The 14,864-nt window shown below is 40.2% G+C and overlaps 1 protein-coding gene across 1 annotated transcript in view; it reads right to left on the bottom strand.

The window, feature by feature from the left end:
- Positions 1-14,864, bottom strand: part of myo10l1 (myosin X, like 1) — a 67,798-nt gene that overhangs the window by 34,232 nt on the left and 18,702 nt on the right. The window contains exon 2 of the mRNA XM_041812997.1: positions 9,049-9,147. Coding sequence (XP_041668931.1) covers positions 9,049-9,147 — 99 coding nt within the window. The remainder of the gene's footprint in view (positions 1-9,048; positions 9,148-14,864) is intronic.

The raw sequence follows: 14,864 nt of genomic DNA, 5'->3' as shown, positions 1-14,864 counted from the left end.
TATGGGGTTGCATTAGTGCCTATGGCGTGGGCAGCTTACACATCTGAAAAGGAACTATCAATGCTGAAAAGCAGATAGAGGTTTTAGATCAACATATGCTCCCATCCAGGCACCATGTTGACTATTTCAGCAAGACAATTCTAAACCAAATACCACATCTATCACAATAGCATGGTTTCACAGTAGAACTGGCCTGCCTGCAGTCCAGATCTTTCACCAACAGAAAACATTTGGGGCATACGCCATCGTCGGGCTTCAGAATGCTCCTTCAGACACAAGTAGGTGATGTGACTGAGACTATGTCGTGTTATACAAAGTCTCTGGTTCTTATTCACTCCTGTCAAACTCTCAGTCTGCACTTTGTAACCCAGGTTTTCTGTTATTTATAGACTCACTTCTTCAAAAGCCTCCCTCCAGACAGAGATAACCAAGTGGTTCTCCTCGTGACGTGTAAACTGAATTCGACTTTAAAATCTGTGGTATGAAATACTCACTTACAAAGGGTGGTGCCTCTGGAGGAAAAAATGTTGGATAGCTTCCTATTCAGACCAAAGCAATCAAAAGCAAGCAAAAACTACCAGTGAATGTCTGGACTGTGGTTTTGGTTCACTCAGTTGCTTCCAAAGCTGCCGTCAAGTCTGTCAAATATAACCACCTTAAAAAGCAGATAAGGCCGGGATGTTTAGGGAAAACCACAAACACGCACATGATTCAGAGTGAGAGGAAGCTCTGAAGTGAGAAAGTGTGTCAGTGACTAAAATAAAATGTAGTCGAGGTGGAAGAGAGTTTCTTTTTTCAAACCGTCTCCCACTGCTTCATCTATTCCCCTCTGGTGGGTTTTCAACACACTTACACACAAAAACTATACAGTATGTCAAGCACAAACACTCAGGCACGGTAACTTTGACTACACAGAGAGCCTAAAATAGGAAACCTTATGTTCAATAATTCATAGTTGGAGTAAGAGAAAGAAGCTGAAATAGTGAAGAAAAAACAGACAGGGAGAGTAAAAGGAAAGTAGGAATAGACCACGGTTAATGCTTAAGCATACCAAGACATTTTAGACACTGCTATGCTTCCAACAGTGTGACAACAGTTTGGGGAAGGCCCACAGAAACACTCCTTGGAGGCCGTTGTGGTACTTTTGTCCTTTCTTCCCTGCATGCACCATTACATTTGTGGATCAGTAACCCAGCTCCTGTAGCCCAGAGTCAAATCAAGCTAACCGTAATCCTCTGGTTTCAGAATAATTTGAGTCTGAGGCTGCAGCTGCACATTTAGCCTTCAATACACTCTGATATCAAAGGTCAGATTATAGAAACTACCCCCTCAGTATTGCTCAATCCTAATCTGAACTATGGAAATCTGCCAGGCCTGATCCAAGGTCAGTGAGGTGAGCTGCAGGTGCATACAGTACTGTCTGATACTGTAATACACATAATGGAGCTGTGCAGAATATATAGGTCACTGTGCCCACAGCTCTCTCTCTCTCTCTCTCTCCATCCTCTCTCTCGTCCCTCTCTCCCCTCACTCTGGCTGCTGTTAATAAGTGAAGTCAGATGAAGAGGCTCGTCTCCGCGGGCTCTCCTCCTGAATCATGCAAAGCAGCTTCAGACTTCAGAGGGCTTTACAGGAAGGCCGCTTCATGGACTGTATATGTATGAGTTCAAATGTGTTCACATAAGAAAAACATGTTAAAAATGCAGCAAGTTTTCTGGAAGAGAGAAGAATCTGACTATGATGAAAAGGGAGAAGCAGAGTGAGAGTCTGAGGCGGTGAATAAAGACCAAATTTTACCAAAGAGCAGTTATATTTAGTCATTATTATTCTCAGCTCCAGCTTCGCCCAAAACAGGTAAAAGTCTAAAGTTATGGCTGCCTTTACAGCCTTTTCCAGGCACATTAGCCCAGGCACATGCTTACATCTGTATGCTTACATTTTCTCAGTAGAACTGCTAAAATACTAGCATTTAGCTGTATTATGTTAATATCTCTGACATCTTGATTTAGAAAGATAGCAGGTACACAACACCATATGATACCATACAATACTATACAACAAAATAGGGTCCGGTATGGTGCAACTACAATAAAATACACTATAATAAGATAGGGTATGATATGATACAAGGATCCAGTAAATAAGGATAATATATAATATAATAGGGTATGGTATGTCATGTTATGAGACTATACAACCCAGTGAAGCACAACAATGTGATTGTTTCAGTTAGTAGGGCTGTCATATGATTAAAACCTACTACTTATGCAACATTATACTTTGTTACTTTACGTAATTTTATACATTAAGATTGATCGGGATACAGAAACGTATGTCAGATTATACAACGTCATTTTAAGATACAATACGAAATGGTACGATATGATAAAATGCAATACAATGTGATATAATAAGAAATAAAATTAAATGATACAATAAGATACATATCGATATAATAAGATATGATAAGATATGATATGACACAATACGAAACAGAATGATACAATATGATAAGATACGTCACGATAGGATACGATATGAGAAGATACAAAACGATACAATAAGATACAATACAATATGATATGAGACGATAAGACACGATTCAAATGATACAAAACAATATCTGACATGATACATGACACCAAATCTGTCAATCCACAGCTCCCACATGCTTCTGTATGTGATCTCGGGCAAGACACTTGACCCTGATTTCCTCCCAATGCTTTATCAGTACTTGATAACAATGTCAACTCTACATGGCAGCCTTTGCCGTCAGTGTCTGAATGTGAATGTTTAAGTGTCAGAGATGTGAATCTTTCAGTGTCTCACCATCTAATTTGGGGGTTAGAATAAAAATTACCGATTCACATTCCCTATTTGTTATAAACACGTGATAGTTCCGGCATCTACACCAGTCTATAAGGTATTATTTGACATTAAAATGTAATAAAATGTATTTTCATCAGCTGATTACAAAAGCGTAAATACATTAAGGGAAACCTGAAACAAAGAAAACGTTCATCACACTTAAATTGGAAAATAGTTTAATATGAATTAAATGTGTGGGCAGAAGTAAGAAAAGTAATATTTCGAAACTTGTCGGTAAAAAAATTATTATAACTCTAAAGCCTTTACTGTGAATGCTGCTGCTGGAGGGCGGTGTTATGGTTAAGTTTGGATGCTTCGAATATACTGGAAACGTGTTGTACTCCTTTAAAGAAACAAAGTTCTACTATCCCACCAGCATTGTCATCTTTTATACCAGCGAGGGGGGTTAAAGCAAGCTTTGATTCTGTTTATGTCTCCTCTGCCCCCCAGCTCTGGGGTGAATAACACCTTTCATATGTCATCATCCTTTAGGATTTGGCAGCCCACTCTCATCCCAGCCTGAAGGGGAACCTCCGCTTCGTCTCCACAGATATGGGACACTGTCGACACAAACACACGGTAAGACGTTTGCATACGTGTTTGCATATCAGTGTTTTTGTGTGCTACTTAAAGGAGTTAAGCTAATCTCATTATGTGATGCAGGATGAGTGAGTAACTACGGATCCTCAGAGGGGACAAATATGAAAGTGTGAAGGGGAATGTGGGTCAGGAGATCACACAGACACATCAGCTTGTTTCTGTGCCAGATCAGACTGAACAAGTCATTTCTGCACTTTTCATTAGGCGCATTTGTCAGTGTGCACAAGGAGTACGGCATCCCTGCAGCATGTTCTGTGCTTGCGTGAGCTCTCGTCGCAGCTTTCACGCCAGCTACTGAAATCCAGGTCACATAACACACATCGTAACCCGCGTGTGTGCTTGTTTACATAAATGTCTGTTAGTGCGTACGGTGGGGATACAGGTGCGCTGTGTTTGTGTTTATTTCACACTCGTCTGGCCTTCCGTCTGCGTCTGTATCCTGTTTCCCCATGTTAAATCATGTCTGTTTGGGTGTAGATCATGTGTCAGATGGAGACGTATATCAGGACATCACAGCTATAGTAGGAGGAGTCTGCCTCTGTATCCATGGCAACCAGAAGATGGAGGATCTCTGTCAAGCTCACACATCTAAGACTACATGGGAGGTTGGGAACGAAGCCATAACTCATCATCCTGAAGCTTTTTGGTTTACTTCCTTTACATTTGAGATCAAAGTGAGGCATCAAACCATTATTAATATATTAATTTATTTAAAAGAAGCCAATAGGAGCCTTGTTTTAGTATGACTGCTCTAGTATGTTCATGTATTACATCATTCTATAAAGTGTGATCTTTATTTATCCATATCTGGTTATTCACTGACCTAGTTTAAATACTGGTTTCATTAAAGTTTCATTTAATCTCCTTTAATCTAATCTAATCTGCATCTTCATGTTGTTAAATATAAAGACATTAAGGGTAAAGATAAAACCTTGCATCATTAAAGGGAAATTTGACCACAATGTTTTATAAATCCATCCAGACTGGTGTTAGCTCTTGTTTTACCTCCACTTATGGTCCCTTACTCCAGGTTTATAATTAACAATGTATGCAAATAGACAAATTGGATGATTTCATATTTGACTGTCCTTGGCTGATTGGTTGAGCTGATGCCCGGTGGAAGCTTGGATTTGATTCTGACCTCAGTCTGGTCCTGAGCTGGCACTTTGTTTTACAAGCCCGGCAGAAGCCACTTCACCTCCGTCACATGGCTTTATTTGCATGCTTGACCCGGTGGGCCTTCAGTAGCTATCTGGTCTACAAAAATGCTTCTCTTTTTAGTAGCCAAGCATCAATAGCTGTGACTTTTTCTCTATTGCTGTCCAGTAGCTGATAGAGTCAGAAAGTCTTGCTTTTGTTTTTTTTTTTTTATTATGGTGAAGAGGGTGAGCGTTATGGGGTGGAAAACCCCTGTTATTTGTACTCAAGGCCGCCGATAAGGGAGGATAAAGGGGAGAGCTTTCTGGGGCCTGCTGAGCTCAGGTTGAGCCTGCTGAGCCCATGAAAGCAGAAAATCATGGTCCATTGCTGTGAAAGCCATATTTTACATTTTACCTGAATAATAACCACTCTTATCAAAGCAACAACAAAATAGCTTTAAATTTCTGGAGTACAATATTGCCTTTTCAAAACGTAAACCCATTTTTCTTAAAACAGATTTACCTTTTTTGGTAATGTTAACAATGTCAATGGGCACACTGAGACTGATAGCTAAGCCATGGTGTGCACAAATGCCAGAGAAGAAGTCTAAGGAATTGAGATAGCTTCAGTGGAAAAAAAACAATTAAATAACTGCAAAAGAAAGGCAAAAATGGCTTAAAATGGCAAAATTGGGCTAAAAGTGGCAAGAATAGGGAGTTATAATGGCAAAAATCAAATAAAACGTGATTAAAAAAACGTATCAAAAGTGGTTTAAAGTGGAAAAAAATTGCAAGAATAAGTGGTGAAAAGTGGCAAAAAGTGGTTTAATGTAGAAAAAAATAGGTCAAAGGGGCTAAAGAGGCTCAAAAGTGGCAAAAATGTGTTTAGAAAGTAAAGAAAGTGGCAAAAAGTGGGTAACAACAGTGAAAAGTGGTTGAAAAGTTTCAAAAATTGGTTGAAAGTGGCAGAAATAGGTTTATAATGGCAAAAAAAATGCATAAATGGCAAAAACTGGTCGTTAAAAATTGCCGAAAAGCTGTTAAAAATTGCCAAAATTTGGTGGCTAGAAAGGATGGCTAGAGTAGTGAACAGATTTAAAAATAGCAAAAATGAGCTAAAAGCTGTAAAAATGGGAAGATGTGGAAGCAGTGATGAAAAGGCGTTAAAACTGGCATGAATATATAATTTGAACATAAGAACCCAATTATAGCTTGATCTTTTCAGCTCCAAAATGATCAACTATTAGCCAGGACGCTAGCACCACTGTTACTGACCCAGTACACACTCGTTGATATCATCAATAATACACAAATGAGGAGGACCAATTCAACAGGGGTTTCAGGGGCAGAGACAATTCTGTGGGCAGGCCTGTTTGTACAGCAGACATAAGAGTCACATTAAATACTGCAGCAAAGGAATTCTCTCCTGTGACCTAACTGAGGGTCCCGAACCGGACCCCAGAGGCTTTGTTTGCTGTTTGTTACTGCTCTGAGGCTGCCTAAATCAGATATGCTCATATTAACTTAAACTATGATAAAACTGTTATTAAGTGGTTAATACAAAGATCTGTAGGGAAACATTGCTTTAGAGTATGGGATCCCAACACGGGGTCCGGGACCCGATGGTTGGGGTACCAAAGATGTAGAGGGGCTGCAAGGCTTTGTTTGCTCTTAGGTTATCCAAACTGGATTTGCACATACGAAGTAAAATCAATTAAACACTTATTAAATACTTTATACAAAGGTCTTTCACTACCCATTTTTGGGCCCCAACCCACCAGTTGAGAATTAATGGACTAAACTACCTTAGCACTTACAAAAGGTGTTACAATGGATTCAAGAATCAAGTGAAACACCATTTGTATGTTACTGGTACTCTCTGAGAGCACTGACCTCCAACTGTAGAGGGGCTCCTTTTTTATAATTACTTTAGCACTTAATAGGAGAACTTAAGGAGACTCGACCTTGGATCATCATATTTCAAACTGCTGTTGGTCTCTTAAACCACAACAAAATGCTTCAAAGCACTGAACTAGAAGTATAAATTTTTAAATTCCATCCATCCATCCATGAAGCCATCCATACATGCATTTTCTTCCTCTCATGCAGGAAGCAGGATAAGCAAGCTGACCCAGACATCCCTCTCTCCAGTGACATTTTCCAATCGGGGGGGATCCCGAGCATTCCCAGTCCCAATGAGATATAAACCTCTGGGACTACCCGGGGGTCTCCTCCTGGTTGGACATGCGTGGAAGACCTCCTAGGGGAGCCACCCAGGAGGCATCCTGATCATCTTGAACCACCTCAACTGACTCCAGCCAATGAAAAGGAGTAGCGGCTCTACTCCTAGCTCCTTTTGATTGTCTCAACTCTTCGCCCTGTCTCTAAGGTTGAGCCCAGCTTCCCTCTGGATGAATCTCATTTCAGCTGCTTGTATCCATGACCTCAGTCTTTCAGTAATTAGCCAGAGCTCATGATCTTAGGTGAGGTTTGGAGTATCAACTGACTCGTAAATCAAAAGTTTCGCCCACCATGACAGTCTGGCACAACACCTGCAAAACTGCTCTGTTAACTAAAATGTAATAATGCAGGCATTGAGAAGTTTTGCTGTAAAACGCTTGAAAAATAAAGAGAAAAAGCTTGCTTAAGCTTACAAGTAAAAGCACCCTTTTGTTATAGGAATGTTTGCAGCTTGTCTACCTTTTCACCTTAAAATAAAGGCAAAATTAGTCAGCATGCTGTCACAAATGACTGACATCAGCAGGCAGGATAAAAAACATGACATGCAATAAAGCCTTTCAGTCCAAACATTCATAGTCAACCTGAGTTAATGGTGCGATTCAGCAGAGGTGAGCGGCACGCTTAAGTGATGGCTGTTTAATAAGAAGTCAGTGGTTAAAGCACAGAGTAAGAATGACTATGAATGATGCAGAGACTTATAACCCTGGTAGCTGTGAGTTGTGCTGATTTGACATGAAGGCGTGTAGTTTTGCAGCCGCAGCATTTGTAACCCAGAATCGGTGATGTAGCGATCTGGGTCAGGGACTTTAGATTACAGAACCAGAGTGACATGGTGGCCGGGGAGTGAATATATAAGTGGAAAGTAAAAGGAAAACATGCAGAAGTGCAGATAAATGCTGTTAAATCTGCAGTGTTTCTTGTTCAAACTAAATCTACAGCATGCAGAAATCCCCCCCTGTTTTATCATTAGGTCTATTTTGACGCCACACGCTTGACGATCATTCATAACTCAGGATCAGGAGAGCCAGAGACCGAGCAGCAGGAAGTGATGGAGACCCCGGGACTGTTTGCACGGGTCAGATCCTGTCCTAACAGGGTGAAGCTCCTCATCCCGCTGATTCTCCATCAAATATTCACCACCTCCTGCAGAGCTAACATTTGAACACCAACCGCTGGCAGAGAGGGAGGGCAGAGGGAGAGCAGGATGGGGGCTGGGGAGGTTGAGGACATTCATAATCCATTGCAAAGAGAATGCCGGCTCCGGCTAGTTTAGGAAATACCCGTGTGTTCCAAGTGAACAAGATTAGCACAGAAGCCACATCAAAAGGTACAGTAAAGCCTGCACTGCCTCTGACCCTTTGAATTCTCAAAGAACCGTGAATGAATCCGTGCTACGTCCATGAAAAGCAGAGTGCATGCGGATGTTCTCCGGGGGTATAAAGCCAGGATTGAGACCCTTGAATTCAGGCTAAAAAGACCAGGTCTATTATTAGCTGCATGTTAACACTGCCAACTGGAGCGCATGTGTGTTTTCAGTGCGTGCCAAACACATCAGCCGTCATATAAATCCAAAAAGCAACGTGTGCTTGGCCGCTGATACAGATTATAAGAGCACGCACACACACATGTGCTCATAATGGGATTAAAACCTCCAATTCCATTATTTTGGCAGGGGTGTGGTGGTGTTAAACGGCCACGGTTGGGGCAGCCACAGGCAACACTGTCCCGACATCTGACGTCCTGAAACGAGCATTTATGTTCCCATAATGCTCTGGGTCTATTCTAGCGCTCCTCTGGAGGCTGAATGTATGTCAGAGATGAATTTTGCATATGTATGAGGAGAAAAACGAGGAGGTGGAAGAGGAAGGAACTAGGGCAGCAAAGTGGAGCATCATGACCAGAGTTTCTATCGATCTTCACAGCAGAGGATGAAGCTGCACAGCTGCTTCACCTTCGCTCTGACCTTTATCTCAGCACAGAACAGATGACACGTCCACGCTTTCACTCTTCTAATCCTGTTTACATCCACTGCCTGATTTCTATTAATTAAATGGGTTTCCAGTTGAATAGTGGTTTGTACAAACATGATCCCCTTTGCATCAATACTTTACATTTTTCTGCAGCAACGTCCTCATTTCAAACTAACCATCCAGGGTTAAAAAGCAAATGCTTGCAATGGCCGACTGTGTGCTTTTCTTACCTCTCCATAGTCGGTTGTGACGACGAGCGTTCCATCCCCACAGGAGTTAACCGTGGCAGGAACCAGCTGCTCCTTCTCCCTGACCCAAACGCGGGCCCCCTGCAACACAAAGACAAAACAAAATAGAGTTTTTGGTTACAGATGACAAACCCACTTAGGTTTTTCACATGAATGGTGCACCTGTTTGTGATTCACTAAGGCTGTGGCAGAGACAGATGTGATGGCATTAAAGATGACTGTCAGTAGATTTACAGAGGAATTAAAAGACTGAGAAATCACCTCTACAAGTGTCAGACTCAATCTTAGCTAGAAAATATTAAACAACATGTGTGGACAGCTGATGAGCACACCGACCCAGCTTTTAATGCACAATCAACAGATTTATAAACAGTAATTATGTCCTAAGGTTGTTGAACTTGATAATATTTGATGCTTTTTCTGTTATTTCAATGAGCCCTAAATTTAAATAGCACCAAAACTTTTAAAACCTTGGATATGTGCATAACAGAAAACATTTGGAGTATAATAAAAGAAAAAATCCAGAAAAGAAGACCCAGGACTGTTGAACAGCTAGAATCCTACATCAGACAAGAATGGGACAACATTCCTCTCCAATAACTCCAGCAACTGGTCTCCTCACTTCCCAGATGTTTACAAGCTGTTGTTAAAAGAAGAGGGGATGCTACACAATGGTAAACATGGCCCTGTCCCTACTTTTTTGAGGTGTTCATTAAATACAGACAAATTCAAAATGAGCCAATATTTTATGTTACGTTGTATGTTTTATGTTTATGTTTATGTTCTATTGTGAATAAAATACGGATTTATGTGATTTAACCATCACTCTGTTTTGTTTCTATTTACATTTTTACAGTGCCCCTACTTTTTTTGGGGGTTGTATTTTTTAAAAAACAATGACATGGATAATGGCAGATTAGGATTATGATGTTGATTTTATCAATGGGAACTACCGCTTAAAAGATTTCATGTGGGACTCTCTCAGAAGCTTTGATTCCTGTTGTCCTAAATCTCATCTTACACATCTCCAAAAAATCCTTCCCAGTGTTTTTCATCTCCCTATTTTTATCTCCTCTTCTATTCTTGGGTTTGTGAATGGCATAAATGCTAACTAGACACTGTAGATCGGTTTTCTATTCAAAGCACTATCTAAAAGACTAAAGACTTCTCACAGGTAAAAACTTAGAATCTAGTGTATGACTTTTTAAGACCTTAAGGATCAAATCAATTAAAGACTGATATCATACTCCTGATATTTCAGCAGTACAGCAGTACAGTATATTGTTCTCATTGTTTGAGAATAACCCAAGCCTTGTTGCAATAACTGCTCAACTAGTCTCACTGACATGTAGCAAAGCATGTTTGTATTCTCAGTGTACACGGCTGTTACAGAAAGATGTCACGGATGTAAGAAATGAGACATGAAGACTTGAACATCTGGATTCTCTGCAAGGAGAAGCAACAGAGCTTGACATCTGTGTTTCCATGTGTATAATTCAGGGTCAGAGGAAGTGTGCTCTTCCTCGACCTTTACACATGGACAAAGGCCTCTTTCACACAGTCGCTGACCTCTGACCTTCAGCCCTTAAAAAGGGGCACAGCAAAACAGAGGAGAGAGAGGAGGGGGAAGAAAAGGATGCAAGAGGAAAAAGATGATGCAGTGAAAAAGGACCCTCAAGTACTGCTCAGTTCTGAAGTGAAGTGGTGCAGTTTAGTCTAGATGCTAGATGCGCCTTTTTTTCGACTGCTTTCAGTATCAAGAGGGGGGTCGGGGAGGTGGGCGGCAATGAGCAGTGCTGGTCTGAACTCAGTGGAAATGCCAAGTGCAGGGGTTTCCTTGTTACAGAGGTAAGTTTGGGTGATTGAATTCACAACCTATGGCAGCCTCCATAGAGAGACATGCCCCATTACAATTATAAACACTAGAGCTCTGCCCCCGCCAGCTCCTGCTGGATTTCTGACCTTTACCACCCACTCCCGACAGGTGAGTGAAATCCTTCACAGATTTAACTCCTGGTTATGGCTTTGTAATAGCAATGTTAAAGATGTTTACGAACCTTATTCAACATAATTTGCATTTGCTCCAGGTACTCCAGCTTCCTCCCACAACCAAAGACATGCTTGTCAGGTTAAATGGTGACTCTAAATTGCCCATAGGCGTGAATGTGAACATGCTTGGTTGTCTGTCTCTATATGTCAGCCCTGTGATTGACTGGCGACCAGTCCAGCCTATCCCAGTTGTCCCAGTGACAACTGGGATAGGCCCCCATGTGACCATGAATGGGAAGCATGATAAGCAGTGTAGAAAATAGATGGATCATACAGAGTGGAAATTGTTTCCTGATCTCTGGAAAGTTTGTGTATCATAAAAAAACTGCAGCACACTTCTATCAGTTCTCACAGACAATATTTACTCTATTTATGCTGTGCTATTACCCTCCTCATCATTAGATGCTTAATGCAATAAGGCCAATTTGCATGGAAAGGGGTGTTTTTTCCCCAAATGACTGCATAAGTGCTAGGGCAAAGTGACTGATTGCAAATTAGATCAAAGTGAAATATGGCCTGCTGTAATTTTCATATCGCAGACATTCAAGTTTCTTTTGTGGATTGTTTTTTTAAACAAAAATCCTACTTTCCTTCATCATGTATATGTTTTTCTTATTCATAATAAATTGATATCAGGCCTGAATTGTGTGAGCCAAAATAGCAATTAGATTTTTTTTTTTTAATGTTATCCCTGATTTAATTCATCTGATATTGTGCTGGTTCTAATAAAGAATGATTCATTGCTTGTATTTTTTGAACAACACATAAGACGAGGAACTCAAAAATAATCAGATGCTAAATCACAATCGCAATATTGGGAAAAAAAAGTTGTTATTAGTTTATTTTTGCAATGCCCTAATATTGGCTCAGTGTCTCTGTGCACCGGTGCATAAATGTGAAGTGCAATAAAGTGTGCCTTTTAACTTATTTACAAAGTTTTTGCACTTTTTTTTTGTTGAGCTTTAACAACGCGTCACCTGCCATGTGATGCTGGCTACGTGGGAGATGGACCCATGTCACTGAGGAGCAGGTGTATGTGTTCCCTTGAGGGCATGTTTCAACAAAGTCCAGTTGTTTTCTGATGGTCTGACTATCTCTGCTAGTTTGTCGAAACAATAGCAGAGTCTAACTCTTTACCCTAACTCTAACTGTAACCATTCACCCAATGCACACAGAGCCAAAGTAGTTGATCTCGATAGGTAGCAAAAAACACTGGTCCTGCCACTTGCTCTTTGAGCTCATAGAAAATGAAATGCATTCAACACTGGTGTGATGGCATTTCCAGCTCTGTCATCTGACTTCTGAGGTAAATGGAATTCAGCAGAAGTCCCCTAATGATGGCAGGGTGCAACATTTGAGGATGTGCTAGAAAATCTGTACATATTTATGATTTTTTTTAAGGCACCTGTTTTGAACCTGTACACCCAAGACGTCTTCTGAGAGGTTTCCAGAACAGTTGGAGAAATGGTGTGGTGTGCAAATCAACACAGACACACAGACAGACAGACATGCTGTCAATTACAGTAGTAAGATCAAGACATTCTCTGTCTTTGAAAACTTTAGGAAATATCTGAGATACTGTAAGAATTAAACAAAACAATGTAAAATAGAAATGGTCACTTCTTAAATGAAAATTGATATTTCAGTGCAGAAATTCTACATACTGTATCTTTAAAGCATCGTCTAAAACAGGGGTGTCAAACTCAATCACAGCAGGGGTCGGATTCTGGATCCAGGACTAACCTGAGGGCCTAACAGGGTCACCGTTTTAACCATAAACAGTCAACTTCATTTCACCAGTAATAAAATATGATAAAAAACTGAGAAAAGTAAATTTATCAGTTCAAAAAGGTCAAAACATGAAATTGAAATGGAAAAATAATGTTTTTTTTTTTAATGGCAAATGTATTAGAAAGAAGTCAAAATCATGAGTTTAAAAGGTCAAAATATAAAATAAATTTGTAATCATGAAATTAAAAGTCAAAATATGATTCAAAATTTTAAATTGTGAGTCTAAGGTCAAACTATGGGATTATAAAGTCAAAGTTTGGAGTTGAAAATATGAGGTTAAAAAGGTCAAAATATCACTTAAAAAATAGAATTATGAATCTTAAAGCTCAAAATATTATATGAGAAGCCAAAATTATGAGTTGAAATGCTCAAAGTATGCAATTAAAAGTCAAAATCCTAAGTTTGAAATTGAAAATGTGAAATTAAAACACAAATTAATTTCTTTTTTCACATTCCTGACTTCTTATCTAATTATTTTTACTCCTTACTTTTTCAGATTTTGTGACTTAACAAGGATATCTTAAATCATCAAAGATAAGTTTACATTTTTATACTTGAGGAAATCTGCAGACCTCATACTAATGGGCCAGCTATAAAAGAAATATAAGATCATCTTGCAGGCCAGATTTAACTGTTCCATAGGCCGGATTAGGCCTTGAGTTTGACACCTGTGGTCTAAATGATGTCTCTGTCTCGGCTCCTTTCAGGTTTTAAGCCCTCAAGCGTTACTATAATGTATATCAGTCATACTGCAGATTTCTGGTCTAGTTTGCTGCAGGAACTATCTTTCCAGACATCATTATTAAAGTCTAAAGTCTGAGAGTGTGTTTAAGCTCTAAAATGACACCAGATGTTTGCATCTGAATGAACTGAGCTGTTAAATTGTTTTAGCAACAGATGGTCCCTCGTCCCCGAGCATTCCCTGACAACCTCCTTTCTCTTTCATTTTCAGCTCTCTCTCTTATCAAACTCTACCCTGTACACACACTGATGATAATAGAGAACCAGCAGTGCCTGAGGCTGCAGAGCTAACCAGGCAGAAACCATTCAAACACACACAGTATAGCCTACTAAATATACACACTGACGTTCAGCTCAAGGTAAGCCTGAGGGCAGAAAATGTCTTAATGCTTTAGGATAAAGGGTTAAACACTCCTGGATTTTGGAAAATGTGAACTCTTGTATCAGCTTCAACTGCTACAAGTAAGATTGCTGTGTTGTTCTGTCCTTCAATTGACGGTCTTTCAGTCAGAAATACTCTCGACATGGGTTTAAACATTTAGAGCAAAAGGGATAGACAGTTTTTAACACACTCTACTTTAAGAAGCTCCTGGGTAAACCTAGCAGCATGCTTTGACTTTCCTGGGAGTGCCATACCATCTTACAAAGCTCCAATCTGAAACAATTGTGCTAGGTCTGAATGGGACCTGATCAATAAGCGTAATTTGAGGAGAACAAGGCATTAGCTACACTTGGTTTGTACTGTAAGCCAATCATAGAATTTAGCTTGGATTTAGCTATAATATAGCAGCAGTTTTATCAGAGCTGGGCCACAGAAGATGTTATTGCACTTCTACCGACCAGCCTCAGCATGAGTTTAATCCAACAACAAGCTCTGCCACCCATAGCCTGTGACAGCATCTGCCTGCTGGGCTCAGGCTACTGCCGCAGCTGTGCATGTCTACTACCTGAGTTTGTCTTGCCGCTCTGATTAACCTGTCCTGAATGTGACAGACAGAACATTCGTCCAATCACATTCTGAGATTTTTTTGAAAAGTCCTGTCTTTCCCAAACGCTTGACTATCATGCAATGGATAAATGAAACATTCTTCTGTTGTGTCAGGTTAATAACCAAAACTTTTGGCTTGAAATGAGGCTGAGCTGGAGCTGTGAGTGTCTTTAAAATGGAGCACCTATTTGAGAGATTGGTTGAGGAATATCCTGCAAATTTCACATGC

This window comes from Cheilinus undulatus, linkage group 18 (genome assembly GCF_018320785.1).
Source record: "Cheilinus undulatus linkage group 18, ASM1832078v1, whole genome shotgun sequence".
Lineage (NCBI taxonomy): Eukaryota > Metazoa > Chordata > Actinopteri > Labriformes > Labridae > Cheilinus > Cheilinus undulatus.
This window is presented reverse-complemented; position numbering and strand designations above follow the sequence as displayed.